At 37.9% G+C, this 20,033-nt stretch overlaps 1 protein-coding gene across 1 annotated transcript in view; it reads left to right on the forward strand.

Moving 5' to 3' along the window:
• Nucleotides 1-18,965, forward strand: part of ANKRD46 (ankyrin repeat domain 46) — a 41,533-nt gene extending 22,568 nt beyond the window's left edge. The window contains exons 2-5 of the mRNA XM_047088864.1: nt 7,719-7,820; nt 10,450-10,787; nt 11,619-11,777; nt 16,939-18,965. Of these exons, the coding sequence (XP_046944820.1) occupies nt 10,477-10,787; nt 11,619-11,777; nt 16,939-17,155 (687 nt within the window). The 5' untranslated portion in view covers nt 7,719-7,820; nt 10,450-10,476 and the 3' untranslated portion in view covers nt 17,156-18,965. The remainder of the gene's footprint in view (nt 1-7,718; nt 7,821-10,449; nt 10,788-11,618; nt 11,778-16,938) is intronic.
• The last annotated feature ends 1,068 nt before the right edge of the window (nt 18,966-20,033 follow it).

Genomic DNA, 20,033 nt, shown 5'->3' on the forward strand with positions numbered 1-20,033 from the left:
AGGATTATTGAGAATTATAATGGTAAGTAACGGTGAAATGAAACAAAGAGAGGGGTGCACCTGGCTGGCTCAGTCAGCAGAGCATGGGATTCTTGATCTCAGGGTTGTGAATTTGAGCCCCACGTCGGGTGTAGAGATTACTAAAAATAAATAAAGAAACTTAATTTAAAAAACAACTTTAAAAAAAATGAAATGAAACAAAGAGAAACTTACAAGCACTCCCTCTTGCTTTATTCCCGTCCTAGATGCTAAAGTTGCAGTTGAAGCCCAGGTGGGCCACAAGGTGGCACCATTAGGTCATATAAATAAAGTGCTGCTGTTGTAGATAAAACTGGTATTTTTAGAAATCACTTTATTACAAAAATAATACATGTGCATGAAAGACTTCAGATTGACTTCCCAGTGCTTATTTAATATACTTATTATATAATTACAAAATATAAGCTGAAGACTTCCTATGGGGGAAGGTCCCTTGCTAAGAATTTTAAACGGCGTAAAATTGGCACAGTAAAGATTTTGGAAAATACTGAAAAGTATTAGAATAGAATAAAATATCCAGGATACCAGTACACCCTTTGGAAACAATTAATTTTATTTATTTTAAGCCAATATCTTTTCAAAAGTTGAATTGTAACTAAATTTTAATAATGCAAAACTATAAGTAATACAAACATCAGAGGAAATATATATCGGAAATCCTTATTTGGTGTTTTTTTATTTTCTGATGGAGAAAGGGAAGTTTAGACAAGCATTTTCTCATTATCCCAATGAGTAAGAGATATTTGAGAATAATGAGTCCAGGAATTTAGTCACTTCCTATAAAGTAGAAAATATTTCCAAATATTTTGTGGTTGTTTTCTCACACTTAGAAAGGATTATTTTGAGATGATTGCAAAGAGTTAATTCATAACGTATGGCTGAATGTTTCCTGTAAGCATGTGATCAATACTTCCTGTAAAGAAACATTTCCAGGTATTTATTGGGCTTTTTCGCAGTTTGAAAACTTTACTTTGCATGAGATGTTTGAAAGGAGTTAATTCAGAGTGTGTGGGCTAGACTAATGTTTCCCTTCATGTAATCTTTGAGGAAAAAGTTTCCAAACTATTTCATTATATGGAAAAGAATTTTATGAAACCAAACTTAATGCCATAGGTTTTTTTGCCCATAAAATGAGGATAATGATAATACTTACCTTAAGGGTTTATATGAGGATTAAATCAGGTATTCCAGGAAAAACACTTAAATAGTGCCTGGAATGTAATAACTTAGTAAATGTTAAATATTTTCTATCTCATTTTGCTAAGCAGTTGCTGCATAGTAATAGCAGACATATAAATAAATCCTGGTTTTTTTTATCAGTAAGTTTTCTTTCCTAAGAACCTCTACTAAGTAATACCTGATTAGCCTACTTCCAATTATTATATGGACTTAAAAATAAAGAACTGGCCTCTAGTAGCATTCTGTAGTTCACACATTTCAAATCAACCTCACCTTTATTGCATTAATAAGGCTTTAATTATGAAGTAATTGAAGAAATCACAGAATTAAGAATTTTATTTTAGAGAGAGAGTGTGTGCATAAGTGGAGAGCGACAGAGGGAGAAGGAGAGAGAGAATCTCACTCAGTCTCACGACCATGAGATCTTGACCTGAGCTGAAATCAAGAGTTGGAAACTTAAGTGACTGAGCTACCCAGGCGGCCCAAGGATTTTAAATAAATCAAATTAGTCTTGGAAATACCACAAAATTACATATAAAGTAAAAATGTATCTGTAGCAGATCCAGATCTATCTTAAAATTACTCTTTGAACTTCTGTCAATTATTTTTGAGACTCAGAAGTAAAATTCAGAAGGTTCTACTTATAAACTTCCTCCTTCCCATGTTCTTCATGGTGCTGCAGTATCCTGAAAGGGTAATATTCTCAGTTCTTTTTAAAAAATTTATTTCCATGCTTTCAGAAGAGGGCTACCCTTTTCCTTTTTTGAAGCTCAAAATAAATAGCCATATATTTTGCCTTTATTTTGGACAGATACCTCAAAGGTTAAGAATTGAGATCCTCATCATATGATCTATGAGAATTTATTTCCCAGGGTCTTCTAAGACAGCTTCCAAAAAAATGGATATACAAGGATTCTATAAAAGGGATCCTAACTAAAGTGAACTGTAGTTTAAGATTAACGGAACAGCAGAATCTTTGAAGTTTTATAGTGAGTAAAGCAAGTGTTGCATCAGGATTGCTGTCAAAGTAAAACTGTTTGTTCATAAATTAGACTAGTTCCACAGCCAGGTGTTACAGCCAGATCCATCTGTGTCACATCTTTTAAGTACATTGCCTGTGAACCCATTACGATAGTCAAATTTTGACCAGAAATGTTATTTTAAATTTTTTTTTTCAACGTTTATTTATTTTGGGGACAGAGAGAGACAGAGCATGAACGGGGGAGGGGCAGAGAGAGAGGGAGACACAGAACCGGAAACAGGCTCCAGGCTCTGAGCCATCAGCCCAGAGCCCGACGCGGGGCTCGAACCCACGGACCATGAGATCGTGACCTGGCTGAAGTCGGACGCTTAACTGACTGCGCCACCCAGGCGCCCCAGAAATGTTATTTTAAAACTCTCTTAGACTGTTTTGATTGGCTTAAAATGTCAGCTTAAATGTGTGTGATGGAAAAATATGGAACAAAAATTTTTTTAATGTGCTAAGGAATTTAATAAAATTATGGAAAATTATAGAATGTAACCATTAAAAATTAAAAATTAAGAATTGTTTTGGAAGACTGGTAACATGGACGTATGTTCACAATACAGTAAGTAAAAAAGTTTAACATTTGTATTTAGAGTATGAATTAAATATATATTCATACAGAGAAAAAAGGCTGGAGGATCATAGCACCCAAAATAGTAATAATAGTTATTTTTAGTTGGTAGGTAGCATTATGGGTAACTTTTATTTTCTTCTCTTTGCTCATATTCATATTTTGTAAAAATTTATAACAAAATGTAGAATTAGTCATAAGAAAAAATGTTACCTTAAAATCTTGTTAAGATGAACTTAATTGAGTGTATAACCCACAAAGAATTCTTGGATTCTCCCAAGTCTAGATTTCAAAAAAAAATGTGCCAGGCACTATGTCATCTACAAGGATACACAGATCAGATCCATTTTTTGCATTCTAGAGACGAGTTCTGGCAGGAAGTTTTGCAAACAGTTGGGAACAAACAACTAAGCTTTGTTTGAACCATTTTCTACTGATTTTCTTAATTGTGTAGAGGTGGCACGGCCTATTCGAGATATTGCAGACTCAATTTGAAGCCACTTCCAGCAGTGCGGCCGTAGACTCATTAACCTCTCTGAGCCTTGGAAATTATTAAGAGCACTCTATTAGAGAAACATAGCTATTGAAGATAAGCAGACAAGAAACACATTATTAATGTTTTGGGAAGGAATTAAATTTTTGTTACAATTTTTACTTGGACAGAGCTAGATTTCTTTTAGATACGGCTTTTTTCCCTTGCCCACTGTCTGTGGATCTGTGCAGCGCTTGGGTTTTAAGAACAGTCATTCTAAAGTGCTAGCAGTTCGGATTTAATGACTCCATTGGAAGTTCTTATTTTATGGTTCTTTGAGGTTATTTTTATATTTTAAAACAACTGTATCCTTTTAAAAGGTTAAGAATAACCACATGAGGTATAGAGAATCCAGATTTGGGTTTCCATTTGCTGTATACCGCTCAGTTTTAGTACTTCCCTCTGACATTAGAAAATGTAGGCAGTCAGATCTGAAAATGCGTCTCTCTCCAGGTATGCCATTTTTCCCGTGCATTTTGCTGAAGTGTCTGCTGCTTTGATCTCTGATCAAAGTTGCTATGTAAGCATAATGTCAGTCCACTTGAACCAGGAATGTAGCACTTAGTCTTGCCTTTTCCCAGTGGCCTTTCAAAATGAAAAATAAATCAATACATTATGTATGTATGTATTGGATATAGAAAAACAATTTAAAGTTAGGTTTAATAACTAACTAAAATTAAAATACAACAGATTTTCTCCATTAGTTCTTAACCATCAAGAATACTATCTTAAATTTCTATAGATCTGATCCAATATTAACAAAAGAAAAATAGAGAAAGATTATTAACTAGAACTTTCCATCAAGTCAGTGACTCACATGCTTCCACTAAAACCTCCTTATTGTTTTGTTACTTGGATTGAGACAAGCACTGTGTGGTGCTGGGAGCCCTTGTTACTGACACCTAGGTGACTACCTCATCCCAAAGGATGAGTGGCTCCAGCCTCATGAAGTCTCTTAGGTGGTGCCACAGAGCATGGAGTTAGGAGTTTTAAATGTTAGGCCGTGCCAGCCCTTCAAGACTTACCCCCAGAGTCCTGCTTTTCACAGTCCCAGGGAATTAGTCTCTGAACCAGTCACTGTCTCTCATGGACACTAGGAGCTAGGAACTAGGCTATGGTGAACAACTAGAGGATTTGGGGGGGCTTGAGTGTTCCCACTGTTGACCATTCCTGTGGATTTTTCCTCTGCCAGGAATCCGTTCTCTTTTCCTTTCTTGGAGGCCTTTACTCCCCACTAGAGGTCACTCCATTGCTGGACGGTGCTCTGTTACCAGGGGATCAATGTTCAAGGCTCCATGCAGGCTCTCTTCAGTACAGTAGAGAACTGTCTCCCCAGAGCTGTGCCTGTCCTTGGGAAGGGAGTAACTATTATCTTTTGAGTGCTTAAGTCATACAACTGACCCAGAGTCCAAACCTAGGCAGTCTGGGTCCAGATAGCATTCTGGGTGAAGTAGCCAAGTTCTTTTAACAGCCTCTGACAGTAAAAAACTGCCTCTAGAATATTATACACTCCTAACAGTAGTCCTTCAGGAAAGTCAGACTGTATCTTGTCTTTCTCCCTCCTGCTTTTCCTACCTTGAAAAGAAATCTTCACTATGCTCAGCTTTTACGTTCATTCACAGGGGAATAGACTCAGCCCTCTGTGAATCTCAAAAGATACTAGTTCCCTGTTCATACTCACACATTAGTGTTTCTAACTCTACTTGTGGAATGGTTCTTACTACACACTATCTTTGGTAAATACCAGGACCCCTGTGAATGCTTGGTCCAACAAACTCTTCGATAAATAACCTCTTAACTGTCCTGGTTGCCTGAGTCACCCAGACAGATGATCCCAAAGAAGACCTTACCTTCTTTTTGTTTGTTTTGATTTTGGTTTTGTTTTGTTTTTTGTTTTTTTGCATGGGGACAATAGGTACCTTCAGACTCAACTGTCTTTTGTCCAAAATCTTTAAGCCTCCATACCAGCAATTTGCACTGCTGGCCATTTATCCTAGAGAAACGAAGACTTAGGTTCACATAAAAATATGTACCCGAATGTTTTAGAAGCTTTAACACCCCAAACTGGAGACAACCAGATGTCCTTTGAAAGGTGAATGGCTAAACAAGCATACCCTGGAATGCTCCTCAGATACAGAAAAGAATCACACTATTGCTATACATAACAACCTGAATGAATCCTCAGAGAATTATGTTGAGTGAAAAAAACCAACCCCAAAAGGTTACATACTGTATGGTTCCATTTATATAACATTCTTGAAATGACAGAATTGTAGAAGTAGAAGACAGGATAGTGGTTTCCAGGGGATGAAGAGGGTGGGGGTGGGAGGGAAGTAGGTGTGGCTGTAAAAGGGCAATATGAGAGAGCTTTGTGGTGATGGAAATGTTCTGTATCTTGACTATCAGCGTCTGTATCCCAGTTGTGATATTATACTATAGTTTTGTGAGATACTAACACCAGGGGAAACTGGGTAGAAGTACACAGGATCTCCTTGTATTATTTCCTACAACTTCATCTACAATTATCTCAAAAAGTTTAATTAAAAAAATCTTTAGTCCTCCTCACCCCTTGAATAATAGTTAATAGATGTTCGCAATTTTATTCACTTTTATAACTTCTGGAGAAGCAATTAATAGATTCCTAGTGATTAAGGTCTAATTGGGGTCCAGACATTTTCTTTCAGGTTTCAAGTGTAATTAGGTCTAATGCATTTGTATGATATTAACTTTGAAATCACATAAATAAATCTGTAATTTGATCAAATGTACTGTCTTATGGGGCTTGTCTTCAAAAGAAAATGGCAGAAGCATTGTCTTTCCTGTGAATTTAAAGGAACTTTCTTGTGAATTTATTTTTAAGTTTTTATTTAAAGTCCAGTTAGTGAATATACAGTGTAATATTAGTTTCAGGTGTACAATATAGTGATTCAACACTTCCATTCAACACTTTGTGCTCCTCACAAGTGCATTCCTTAATCCCTATCACCTATTTCACCCATCCTCCCCACCCACTTCCCTTCTACTGACCAAGAAAGTTCAGGAACTTTCTTGTGAATTTAATGGGTCATTTGAGGGGGTAACTATATAATCTATAATTCTATCTCCAAATGAGAAGCAAACTTTGTCCTTTTCATAGTGTGAACCCTACTATCTTCAGACTAACACCTGCACCATTTTAACTTTAAAAATCATATATTAGAGATAAGCTCTAGTCATGAAGACTCAACCCCCAGTTGTTACAATAAGAAAGTAAAGATACACACTGTGGGTGAACTCAGAATTTTGTTAAAGCAAATTGATTAAGTGGCTCGGTAATACGAAGTTTGTCTAAAATGGTACATATAATTTGTCAGTCCTCATCTTCCAGCCTAGCGCTGATAACCCTTATGATGCAAACTGACTTATGTATTTAAATGGAGCTTCAAAAAATACCATTAATTATTCCCATATAAGTTTACTTAAAGGAATTTGATAACAGCATGAATGACCTCTAAAAGCTTAACCTGAATTTCAGCCTGAGCTACAAATTTGAGATTTTGTACTTATATCCTACCACTTAGTGTAGTATCTGCCATATTTGGGGCATATAGTAAATGTTTAATGAATTAACACTGATATGCTGTGGACATACTGTCTGTGCATGACCCTACTTCCATCATCCCTCAAGAATAGAGTCCAGTGGGGCAGACCAGGCACTCGAGATGTCCCTGAGTGCAGAGGGGAAACCTGAGTGGGTCCCAGCAAGAGCATAAAGGACAGGCAGCAGCATGTTTCAGGAGGAGCAGAATCTGGTGTATGGCAAAGATCGCAGGCAGATTTGAGCCAATTTTTCTTTCACGTTGAACAGCAAAAGGGGCAGGGGACAATCTCGTGGGCAGATTTAAGTACCAGCATTCAGGATGGATTAGAAATATTTTTCCTTAAATATATCCTGTTTGGTTTAAATATAAGTATTGATTATTTTTACTCCCTCCCCCCCCTTGCAAATAGCATTTTATTTCTAAAAATGCTTTTGTGTGCTACTCTGAGATCTAACCGCCATTTATAATGTGAAAAAATGCATTCTGAATTCCAGTTACTTGGGGTGAATTTTCTGAGCCCAGTTTGTCCTCTACTGATGGCACATAATTTGATTCTTTTTCTTTTATCTTTCTGACCATGCTTTCTTGTTTGTGGGCGACAGAGCCTCTCCTTAATAAGTCCTTCAGTTCTCCCTTTTCATTACTTTATTACTTGTTATTTTACCAGCCTCACAAATTGATGCCTTACCCATAGATCTTCATAGCCCCACTAGTTTCTCCGTTTGATAAAACAGCTAGACTTTCTTCATGTCACACCCTTGTTATAACTAAATTTTCTATTTACTGTAGATCCTCGCCAGCACATTTCTGGATATTCTGTTGAACCTTCTTAAGAATTCAGAGAAACTGCTGGGTGACCACTGAAAAAAAAGATCTAATCTTAAGTTTTACGTGAGTATTTTTCTACTGTCGACTTCCTCATAATATGTGAAAGCTTTGATGCCTTGCTTTATGGCAGATTCAGTTATGTGATCAAGATGAAAAATGTTATCTCTCATTGGCCTTATTAAATCTGGGGGCAAAGTTAGTTTCTCAAGGACACAGAAACACTCACAAAATGCACCACACTTCTTCTCACTTAAAAAATAAACAAGAAAGGCTTTTTTTTTTTTTTTAACTGAGCCAACATTCGAAAGAATCCCAAGTCTTTAAACCACAAGAATTCGTACTGTGTTTGAACCAAAAATACCAAGTAGCTTGTTTTTCATTGTCTATTCTTACAGAATTTAACCAAAACACGTTATCTCTTGAAAAGCTCTTGATACGTGATATTTTACTTTTTAAAAAGTTTCAGATAGCTTTTCCTTTTTTATGATAATAATCCAGTGAATACTATAGGGGAAAATAAGGAGGTTACTGTTCAAAGAGAATTCTTTTTTTTTTTTTATGTTTTTATTTATTTTTGAGACAGAGAGAGACAGAACATGAGCAGGGGAGGGGCAGAGAAAGGGGGAGACACAGAATCTGAAGCGGGCTCCAGGCTCTGAGCTGTCAGCACAGAGCCCGACGTGGGACTCGAATTCACAGAGTGTGAGACCATGACCTGAGCTGAAGTCGGACACCCAGCTGACTGAGCCACCCAGGCGCCCCCAAAGAGAATTCCTGACTATTTTAATAAGTAATTTCTTCTCGACAGGATACTTTCTTTAAAAAGTGTTATATAGTGGCATAATCTTAAGTTTATTTTATCTTGATCTCTGTAATTCTTAATCAGAAGCAGATTTCCCACTTATTTAGAGTTATCCTTAACAACTGCTTCTTACCCTTTATATGTAGTGGGTCATTAAGTTGAGCTAATGCTATTTTTCTGTCCCTCTCCAGTGTGCTCCCTTCTCTCTGCCACTGCCTTAGATCGGGCTGTCATCATTTATTCCCTAGATTTCAACAGTGACCAGCTGATTGATCTCCCTGTCTCCAGCCTCGAATCTAGCCTCCAATCTAGCCTCTCCCTGTTGCCAACAGAGTAATCTTCCGAAAGACTGATATCATGAGACCATGCCATTTCCTTGGGTTGAAATCCTTCAGTGACTCCTTATTAAAATTCAATGTAATAACCCTTACTATAGAGTTGTGAGGAAGATTAAACAAAATTTACTGGGAACCCTGGGTGCGATGCCTGGCTTGGAGCAAGCCCTTAGCGTGTATTAATGTTTCCCCTTGTTACAGGGAACCCATGGAGGCAGCGGAGCTCTAGTGGAAAGTAACCTGTGTCTAGAGGGACAGAGGCTCTGCTGGGAAACCAGGCTAAAAGGAGAAGGGGCCAAGAATCTCACCAAACTCCGTAGCCATGCTTTCTTGAATCCCCTTGAGGTTAGACAGAAGCATAGATTGGTCTAACGTCCAATTCCATCAGTGTTCCAGAAAGAAAGACTTTGTCTGATAAATTACAAGGCAACCCTGTCTGTGACTCAGCTTTTGTAACTGTAGAGGGAGGAAGTCATCTCTATAAAGACATTGGTCTCTGCCTTCGTGTTTTCTTCTTTGGGTTTGTTTTCTCTTCAATTTCTTAGTAAGGTTTCTTTTGTCAGGCTTTAACTTTTTCTTAAAGCAACCAAGAGGGGGCCAGTTAGACACACACACACACACACACACACACACACACACACACACACACACACAGACCAAGAGATTGCTGGGGCAGGGAAGTATCAGTGAAAGAGGTGTGGACACACTGGTGAAGCTGGGAAAGCTGAGTTACTCAGATGGATGAAATTTAAAGTGGAGACAGTGGGGATTGCTGCCTTTGCCCTGCCTCTCTATTCCCAGACAGACCTGTTTTTTTTCATCTCTCAGTTTTCAGGCAATGGGAGTTTGGCAAAATCAGATATTTAGATAACCACAGAACAGAGCCGAATAGGATCGATACTGTAAGAAAGACACTCTGAGTTGATTCCATGATATTTCCAATTTTTAAATTCAGTTTATTGCTCTTCCTAGCTTTTTTCTTTCTATGAAAATAGAGGTTTGTGCTATAGACACAACATTTAGCAGGTCCTTATTGAATGTGAATTAAGTTATTTCATTTTTTTTTTCATGCTGATTTAGTTAACTTTTGAGCAGATAGTTTTGTTTACCATATGGAATATCTCAATTATGATAAGAGGCAAATATGTGAAAGAGGATTTTTTTGTTTTAGATAAGAAATCTCTATCAGCAGTAGCATGTGTTTAAAGTTTAAGGATAATGTTATATATGTCTTCTGACAATGCAATGAATCTAAATCTAAGCCATTATATCTTTTTTAACTTTGAAAATCTTTCTTAATCTTTTTATATAATGAACAACGAAATAGAGCTTTAGAATAATTCAGTTGCGGTTTTGATTGAATGGATATGAATAAAAGGCATTTTAATGGAAAATAAAATATAATTGATAACTTTGTTGTTGTTTCTGTTTGGTGAGGTAAGTTATTAGAGGCAGGAGGCCAAGAAGGATAAGAAATAGTGCTTTTCTAAATGACTTCATTGTCTTGATTTAGTTTGGCTTTACTGAATCTCACTTACCTCATATTTCATTACAGGCATATTCCATCCACCACATCAGAATAATGTCCTACGTTTTTGTAAACGATTCATCTCAAACTAATGTGCCCTTGCTACAAGCCTGTATTGATGGAGACTTTAACTATTCCAAGCGGCTTTTGGAAAGTGGCTTTGACCCAAATATTCGTGACAGCAGGGGCAGAACAGGCCTTCACCTCGCAGCAGCCAGAGGGAACGTAGACATCTGCCAGCTGTTGCATAAATTTGGTGCTGATCTTCTGGCCACAGATTATCAAGGAAACACAGCTCTTCATCTCTGTGGCCATGTGGACACTATTCAATTCTTAGTTTCCAATGGGCTCAAAATTGATATTTGGTAAGTTCTCTGTGGGTTTTGAAGTCTAGTCATTTCTTTCCATTAGGTTGTCAACCAGTGGTCCAATCTCAGAGTCTGTTGATTCTGCTTTCTCATTGATCAGCTGCAGTGACAAGTTCAAAAAGGCATTGAGGACAAGGTAATCTTGTTAGGGGAGTGAGGAAACAAGAGGCTGACTTCTGGATTTATGCGGAAGCAGTGCAAGCTTGTTTATGAAAATAGTGGTGAGGTTCTGCTAACAATTAATTGTGGTGTGAGACAAGGGAAAAAGAAGAAAAGAACTGACATTTGTTGAAAATCTGTTATGGACCGGGCACTGTGTTTACGTAACGTTAGCTCATTTAATCCTTAGAATGAATAGCTCTTGAGGTAGGTATTATCCTCATTTTACAGATGAATTAGTTGAGACAAGAAGAGTTTAAACAAAGGCAGAGGTCACACAGCTGGAATTTGAACCTTATTTGGTTGCTTTAGACTTTTGTTTTTAATTCTTAGACTTTTTGTAATGTATTTTTTTGCTATAAAATATAAATGTCAGATAAGAGTGAATCTAGAATCTGGAACTTTCCAATTAATTTCTAAGAAGCAGCTCTCTTTTTCATTTATTTATTCTCATTTATTCACTTTTACCTGTATATTCTTCCTTTTTCCCTATAAGAAAAAAAGTAGGTTAATTCAAAATTCAAGTTCTAGTTCAACTATTGGTTCTGCACTGCGCTTTAATTTTGAGTTAATTTGGCCTGTGCCTTATCACTGAGATATACACAAATGGGTACTAACAATACAGTCCAGCTGTTACGATGACCTCTTTATATGTATGAACTTTTTTAGCAATCATCAAGGTGCTACACCCTTAGTTCTGGCAAAGCGCAGAGGAGTGAATAAAGATGTCATCCGATTGCTGGAATCTTTGGAAGAACAAGAGGTAAAAGGATTTAACAGAGGAACTCACTCAAAACTGGAGACCATGCAGACAGCTGAGAGTGAAAGGTACTTACGATATAATTTTTTAAGGGGCAAGCCACTTTAAGTCCTTAGATCTTTTATGACAACTTTGTGAGCTTTCTATTTATTTGCTTTCAAGTACAGAGCTTTGATACTTTCTTTGAACTTTATATAGGTCCGTATGGCTCCAGATTACAATTGAGAAGCTATTAACAGAAAGGACTACGTGCCCACATGCATGTAATGTTCTGTTAGACCCGTGCAAGGAATCCTGCAATATTGTCAGCATAAGAGAGAAGAGGTAGTTAAGAGCTGCGTATTAGGGAGGGAAGCAAAGAGTTTGAGAATTTTAAGTGCAGGTCACAAACAGAATGGAATTCAGAAAATGGGGAGAAAGATAAGGCTGAAAACTTGGACAGTATTAGAACTAAGACCAAAAAGGCCCTTTCAAAGGCAGGAAAGTGGAGTGCTGAGGACAAGCAAAAACAGGAGGAGGGAAATTAAGATTTAACACACAATTCTGTAATGGGAAAATGAAAGTGATTCTCCCATGAGTTGGAACAAATGAAATTTGGGCTTTTGTAAGAAACTGAGGCTAAGATGTGGTGACTGACAGGGTCTTTAGTGTCTCATCATTTCTCATCTAGAAGCAGTTTACAGTACAGTTCAGGGAGCTCTGAAACTCCTGGCCCCACTGGCTCACCAGGTAAAGTTAGTAGGCCAGACTGAGTTGTACTAGCATGGGTTTTGGTTGACTGCCATGGAGTTTCAGCCATCCAGATACTACAGGGTAGGAAGGATGATGCACCTACTATCGTCCCCTCCCAAAATTTTCAAAAGAATATATTTCAAGGGCCCTCATCAGCTGTTGACCCAGTAGCTTGACTGATCTGGACTGGGAAATAGGATAATATGGTCCACGTAGACTGCTGAGGTCATGGTTTCTGTGAGTGCTAATGGAATCCTCTCTATTTTTTATAGTTGACCCTTAATTTGATTCCTTTGTACCCATGATTGCTTTCCCTCCTCTTCATGTGCTGGCTGGTGTACTCTGTGGGAACCATTAATTCCACTCTCAAGCTTAGGACTATTTGTTTAGATACTTTCAAGAACTTACTGCTGTCCAGAGTAAGTTTTACTTCTAGAACAGCACATGCTGCTCATGAGTTATCACTAGAAGCTGACAAGTAGATAAAATAAGCAGGAAGTCCAAGATACATTGAGATACCTTGGCAAGCCCTTTTCTCACACCTTTGTACCCCGGATTGACAGAATGCTATAAGCAACATAATAACATTGAGTTATCTATTATTTGTTAAATATGCTCTTCCAAGATAACTTGAAGTTTATTTTCACAAATACTTTAAGCTTCTTTGCCGTGAAAAATGTCCAAGAATGTGTTTCTGCTTGGTATATTTTGGGGACCTTCCTTGCTATATTTTGTTAATAGCCAGTTTCTTGGCATCTTCTTGTCAGAAGTATACTTTTGGCTTTATTTTGCCTCAGTTGTGATTACTTATTAGCTAAGTAGTACGTATAATTAGTCATTTGAGTGGCTCAGTATGAAATATTTACTCCTGCTTTTTTCGCATACCTGTCATTTCCTTTAGTATAAGGATTTGTATTATTTATAGCATTGTGTAAAGCCAGTTCTTAAAAAATTGAATTTTTTTTTTGATGTTTATTTTTGAGAGAGAGCGAGCATGCACATGCAAGCAGGGTAGGGGTAGAGAGAGAGGGAGAGAGAAAGTCCCAAGCAGGCTCCATGCTGTCAGTGCAGAGCCCTTCTTGGGGCTCAATTTCACGAACTGTGAGATCATGACCAGCCGAAATCAAGAGTCGGACACTTAACTCAGTGAGCCACCCAGTGCCCCCAAAGATTGAATTGTTTTTATTTTTTATTTTTTTAATGTTTATTTGAGAGAGAGAGAGAGAGAGAGAGACGGAGCAGGAGCGGGCGAGGGGCTGAGAGAGAGGGAGACACAGAATCTGAAACAGGCTCCAGGCTCTGAGCTGTCAGCACAGAGCTTGACATGGGGCTTGAACCCATGAACTGTGAGATCATGACCTGAGCCGAAGTCAGACGCCAGGTGCCCCCAGAGATTGGATTATTAATACTTGTACTACCTCGTTGCCCTATCTTATTCCTGCCCCTCAGTATCATGGTAGACATGTGGTGGTTGACGCTTAAAAAGCTTAAAGGCAACATCGTTGGTCATTAGAAAAATGCAGAGCAAAGCCACAGTGAGTTACTACTTCATACCCAGTAGGATGGCTGTAATCAAAAAGATGGAATGACAGCAAGTATTGGCAAGATGTGGGGAAACTGGAACCCTCATACATTGCTGGTGGGAATGTAAAGTAGAGTAGCTGCTTTGGAGAGCAGTCTGGCAGTTCTGAGAAAGTCACACTAAGTTACCATATGAACCAACAGTTCCACTTTAGGTGTATACCCAAGAAAATTGAAAACATACACAAAAACTTGTACATGAATGTTTATAACTGTATTAGTTATAAAAGCCCAAAGGTGGAAACCACCTAAAAGTCCATCAGCTGATAAGTGGATAAACAAAATGTCATTCATGCATCTAGTGGAATATTCCACCATAAAAAGGCATGACATACCATATATCAATATGCTACAACATGGATGAGCTTTAAAACCATGCTACATGAAAGAAGCCGGTTAAATAAGACATAGATAATTCCATTTATATGAAATGTCCAGAATCAGCACGTAGAAAGTAGATTGGTGGTTGCCAGGATCTGGTGGAAGAGGCAATGGGCGGTGACTGCTAAGCGGTACAGAGCTTATTATAGAGGCGATGAATATGTTCTGAAATCAGTGGAGATGGTTGTACAACTTTGTGAATATACTAAAAACCACTCAATTGTGCAACTTAAAAAGACGAATTTTATGATATGTGAATTTTATCAATAGAAAAGGTTAAGGAATAAAGCTTAATGGGATTGGCTAGCACATGGCATTGTGGCAAAGCTGTGTGATGATTAGCAGAACATGAAGCAAGTTTTGAATGTACCTAGCATTTTCCATTACCCTTAGGGTTCTCTGAGACAAAGCATAACTAAAGGGCCCATAAATCAAGATGGTGAAAAATATTTTCCCCACTCCCCCATATGTCCTAAGCTTAATGTAGTCATTTTTTAATTTGTGAGCATAGGATGACAAAGACAGTGTTGATGACACACGTACAAAAAAAATATTATGTGCACACATACAGTAGAAAGCATTTCACTGGATAAGGTCACCCTAGGAAATTCTGATTGGCAGAGCTTCATGAGCTCCTAGAGAATGCCCAACTAAATTCTCATTTTATACCCAACATCTTTGAGTATGAGATTATGTCAACTTGGACATAGTCAATAAATTTTGAATAAGTCAAAATTAACCTGTCCTGAACTTCTTTATCTATTTATGGTATTATGTATTTAAACCTCCTCAAAGTTCCAATTTTATTTTTGAACTTGGTTTTTTTAAGTTTTTGTGTTCTGGTAGACTCCCACTGAAAATGTCCTTTCTTATTTAGAAAATAAACATCTTTTCATATATAAAGAAGAAAAGCTTGGATGTCAGGCAGACTGGTCAATTAGGAAGTCAGCTTCCTATGATTCTAGAGAAGACCTCTAATACTAGTAAATGCTGAAGGACTTCTGATTAAGTATCAAGAAGTAAAGTAAAATTGTAGGTTAGATAAGAATGCCGGTTTTTGCATGATGAACCAGACCGTTTCCATTGTTCTATACCCAGATAGTTGGAAGAATATGAAGAGAAGGGGTTGAGGACGGGTAGTAAATGACCTTTTATAAGCAAGAGATAGTTGGCACATATGATTATGGTCATTGTGGTTTTAATCTAAATGCTACCCTGTTATTGGGCCTGTATGTTGTGACATAGTTGTGGGTGCTAATCCCTTTGAGCTTTGAATTCATCACAGTGTGGCCTTCCAAATACCAAAGTCAGATATCCTGTTTTCTACTTATAGGGGTCATATTTCTCACTGATAGAGTTCTGAAAACCAGAATCAAGAATCCGTGTTTCTTTGTTTAGTATTTTCAGAGTTTATTTATTTTGAGAGAGAGAGAGCACGTGTGCACACCCGGGGGGAGGGGCAGAGAGAGAGGGAGAGAATCCCAAGCAGGCTCCACACGGTCAGCGCAGAGCCACACATGGGGCTTTATTTGCCAAATCGTGAGATCACGACCTGAGCTGAAAGCTGGAGTCAGATGCTCAACCAACTGAGCCACCCAGGCGTCATAAGAATCCGTTTTTATGGCACTTGTGCTACTGTATTTTCAATTAGATTCAGCCTTTATGCAGAAGTGGAATAAACTTATTTTGTATTACTGTACCAGATAGAGCTACAACCAGTAGGAGGAAGCTGTTAAGAATTCCATAATGACTAGGCCTGTTCAGATGTACAACAGACTGAGCTAAATGTCCGTTTTTAGAGGATTACAGTTAAAAGAAGAAATTCCTTCATTGGTCAGATAATTGAACTAAATAAATGATAATTTCCTTTTAACTCTAAGATTCACACACTGTATATAAAATGCTTTTTTAGATTTACCCATCTTGACTTATTTTCATTAACATGAATTCTCAAGGTATGAATCTTTGTTTTGAATTCTAAATTTAAAGTAACCAAAATTTGGTTACTTAGATACTGTGAGTTTGAAACAACTCATTTTACAAACTTCACAACTTCTGCTTGGGGGAGCGGTCGGGTAAGCATCCCTTGATTTTGGCTCAGGTCATGATCTCAGGGTTTCATGAGTTCAAGCCCCACGTCAGGCTTCCTGCTGACAGTGTGGAGCCTGCTTGAGATTCTCTGTCTCCCTCTCTCTCTTTGCCCCTCCCCCTTTCTCTCTCAAAAATAAACTTTAAAAAAATAGACTTCTGCTTAGGACCTTTTCATTAGAAAAGGATTTTTAACTCTGGCTCTGCTGGATACTAAACCAAGAAACATAGTCATTGTGGCTTAATTTACAGTCAAAGGTAGACTGTGCAGATATATGCAGATACGTACATGAGTATGTGAATGTGTGCGAGTAGGAATAGGTCAGTTTTCTTCTTATAAGTGTTGTGTCCTGTCTTTTCTAGGTTACGTGGCTACTGTTGTATGTCTCCAAAATGGGTGGAATGCGTTGTTCATGTCTCTTTCCTTTTTCTTTGCTCCTTTCACAGTGCCATGGAAAGCCATTCTCTCCTCAACCCCAACCTGCAGCAAGGGGAAGGAGTCCTGTCCAGCTTCCGAACCACATGGCAGGAGTTTGTCGAGGATCTGGGCTTCTGGAGGGTGTTGCTCTTGATCTTTGTCATTGCTTTGCTGTCTCTTGGCATTGCCTACTATGTGAGCGGGGTGCTCCCCTTCGTGGAGAACCAACCTGAACTGGTGCATTAAAGGGGCTAATGGGGATGAGGCCAGTGCCTCACGTTCTGAGTTTCTCAAAAGTTTTCTCTTAGGCAAGGCAGTGAGGGCTGTACATTTTTTTCGTTGTGCATTTTTAGGTGTTGTAATCCTTTTTGAACAACGTAACGTTTTCATTTGAACTAACCACATACCGTAGTCAAGTATACTTCATCCTAAAGCTACCTCTGACTCAGCCTGACTTGTTAGGAAAGCCTTCACATAGCCTTGTTTGATAAAAACGTGGAGGTGATTGAAGAATGAAAGACAAAGGAAGAGACTAGGGAGTCCTTGCTACGGAAACCTTACCCTGATATGGGACCAACTAAAGTGAGGTGTTCAAAAAAAAGGGTTTTCTTATATGATTTACTTTTTGTTAGCTGGTTGGTTTTGGTTTTATTTTTGCAAGAGTCCCCCGCTTTTTTTTCTTTTCATTTTCTGGGAATAGGGGAGAGAATGAAAGATTCAGCTTAAAACTTGTGCTTTTTTCACATAGCAAATCAGTATTGCAGGAATCTGTTTGGTTTATTTTAATATTTTCGAGTCTAGTTACAAACCAAACAGAACTTTTGAAAATGAGCTATATTTTCTTCAAAAATGATTGATTTGATCATATATTTATTTGTTTATAGGGCAACTTTGGTTTTCTTTTTTGTAAACTGCTTTGCTTGTTGTAAATGTCTGTGAAAAAGAGAACTTGAGTTTGTTTTGTCCACTTTCCAATTTCCCCTAATGTTTACTTCAAAGATCTCCTGTTCATCAAAAACATAGTCAGAAAACTCTTTTTCTACTTAATAGTCAGCAGGTAAAGAGGACTCTGACACATGTCGCTGTCACTGTAATTCTGTAGTGTTATTATTGTGAAAAATTCAGCTCTACAAGCTAGCTGTGTTGTCACAGCAGTCTCATAGTTTACAATCATTTCACTTTACACGCAGTCCTGTTTAGAGGCCCTGTGAGAATTGTTGTAACAGTCCCATCCATGTCAGTAATTCTCTGATGCAGGAATGGATGGAGCGTTTCTAAGTTGACAGTGCTGAGCACTATGTGCTGGGTGCCATAAACTCTTTATGCATGGCAATACTGGAGAAATTGAAATCTGGTCCCCAAACTATGTTGCAGCTTTCAGCAGTATGTCTGAAGGTCTCTTGTGTTTGTTAACGATCCTGTTCCATATAAATCATATACTTGAGTTTTTAAAAAGTATATGAAGAGTTCCTAATTATTCATTGAGTATAGTCAGAAAACTGTAGTGAAAGAACTAATGGTTTTATTTTTTAGAACAAAGGCATCTAAGCTACTGCTAATTGAATTGTCGCTAGAAGTAGAAATTATAGTTTAGAGTAGGATTGGTATTTCTGTGATTCTTGTTGCTTCTTGATATTTTCTCTTGTATTTATATATGTAGGATTAGGCATTTTCTTTCATGTGGCTTTATCCTCTCTTAAAGAGCTGTTTAAAAATTCCTGATTTAACGGACTGCTTCAGGATCAGCTCACAGAGTCTTGTTTTTAGGGTAGAAACAAAATAAATCATACTTGGTAAAAACAGCAAAAAAACAAAAAAAACAACTGACTTTAGAATGGAGAACACTAGAACTCAAAATCAAAGTGTACTCAGAGTGAAAGCTTTGGAATTTGCTCTATGTTTGTAAATCTAAATAGATATGCAGAATTGGTTAATGTGTATGTAAAGATACTGCATTTTTAAAAGATTTTAAGTGCTGATTTCTTTGTATTTTAATCTCTGCATTCAGCATTCAGTAATACTACCAATAAATGCATTTGTAGTCTCTTAATCACAACCCATTTTCTTAGTGTCATTGTCTTTTAATTTAGGGCACTTTGGAATAGGTTGCAATTGCAACCTTTGAAAAGTTTTTTTCAAACCTGATGTAATAGGTATATTCAGTTTCACATAAGTTTGTCTTGTAAAGGCTCTGAAACTAATTTGGGTGAATTGCTTGTGGATTTAAAAGTGGTAATAACTGGGGTGCCTGGGTGGCTCAGTAGGTTGAGCGTCCGACTCATCGTTTTGGCTCAGGTCATGATCTCAGTTTGAGTCCCACATTGGGTTCTGTGCTGGCAGCGCGAAGCCTGCTTGGGATTCCCTCTCTCTCCCTCTCTCCGCCTCTCCCCTGCTTGCACTCTCTCTCTATGGAAATGAATGAATGAACATTTAAAAAAAATTTTTAAGTGATAACTACCATGATCAAGTACCTTTCTATCACATGTGACTTAACACGCCTCGTCTCGTGTCATCTCTAAGCCCCCGACCCAAGCTACATTTTCCCATTTTGTAAAGTGAGGAGACTGACACGGGGAGGGTTGTTACTTGTCCAGAGTCAGACAGATGGACATAGTGGAACAGGCATTCCAAGTTGAAGCTCTGTCTCCGATTATAAGTTTTTTTTCCTTCTGCCCTACTGTGTCATGAACCTGACAGTGGAGTCGTCTAGAACCTTACCTGCTGCCATCACAGCAGTATGTTACTGAATTTCCACCCACGTTCCTAAATACTTAACTTTTCCTCATCCTGTAATGCACCATTTCCCACACCCTCTCAGTATTACCAACCTTTAAAATTGAAGTTCATACTCTGGCAGTTCAGAAAACCTTTCCTCATTAACCTTCTTTGCTGTTATTTCTCATCAGTTACCAATAAACATGGTTTTTTGTTTTTTTCATTTGTCTGTAATTACAAGCTTCATGAGACCAGGGCCTTAGTCCATTGTACTACCCTGTCTGCCCACAGCGCATCTTGTGCTGTGGAGAACTCTGTACACAAATATACTATTACTCTTTCACCTGCAGCTATATATTTTTTCAGATTAAATAGCTGTTTACATTTCACATGTTTTCTTTAACAGGCT

This window comes from Lynx rufus, unplaced genomic scaffold, assembly GCF_022079265.1.
Source record: "Lynx rufus isolate CCGP_SWC_20201006 ecotype Redwood Valley unplaced genomic scaffold, mLynRuf1.p SCAF_26, whole genome shotgun sequence".
Taxonomy (NCBI): domain Eukaryota; kingdom Metazoa; phylum Chordata; class Mammalia; order Carnivora; family Felidae; genus Lynx; species Lynx rufus.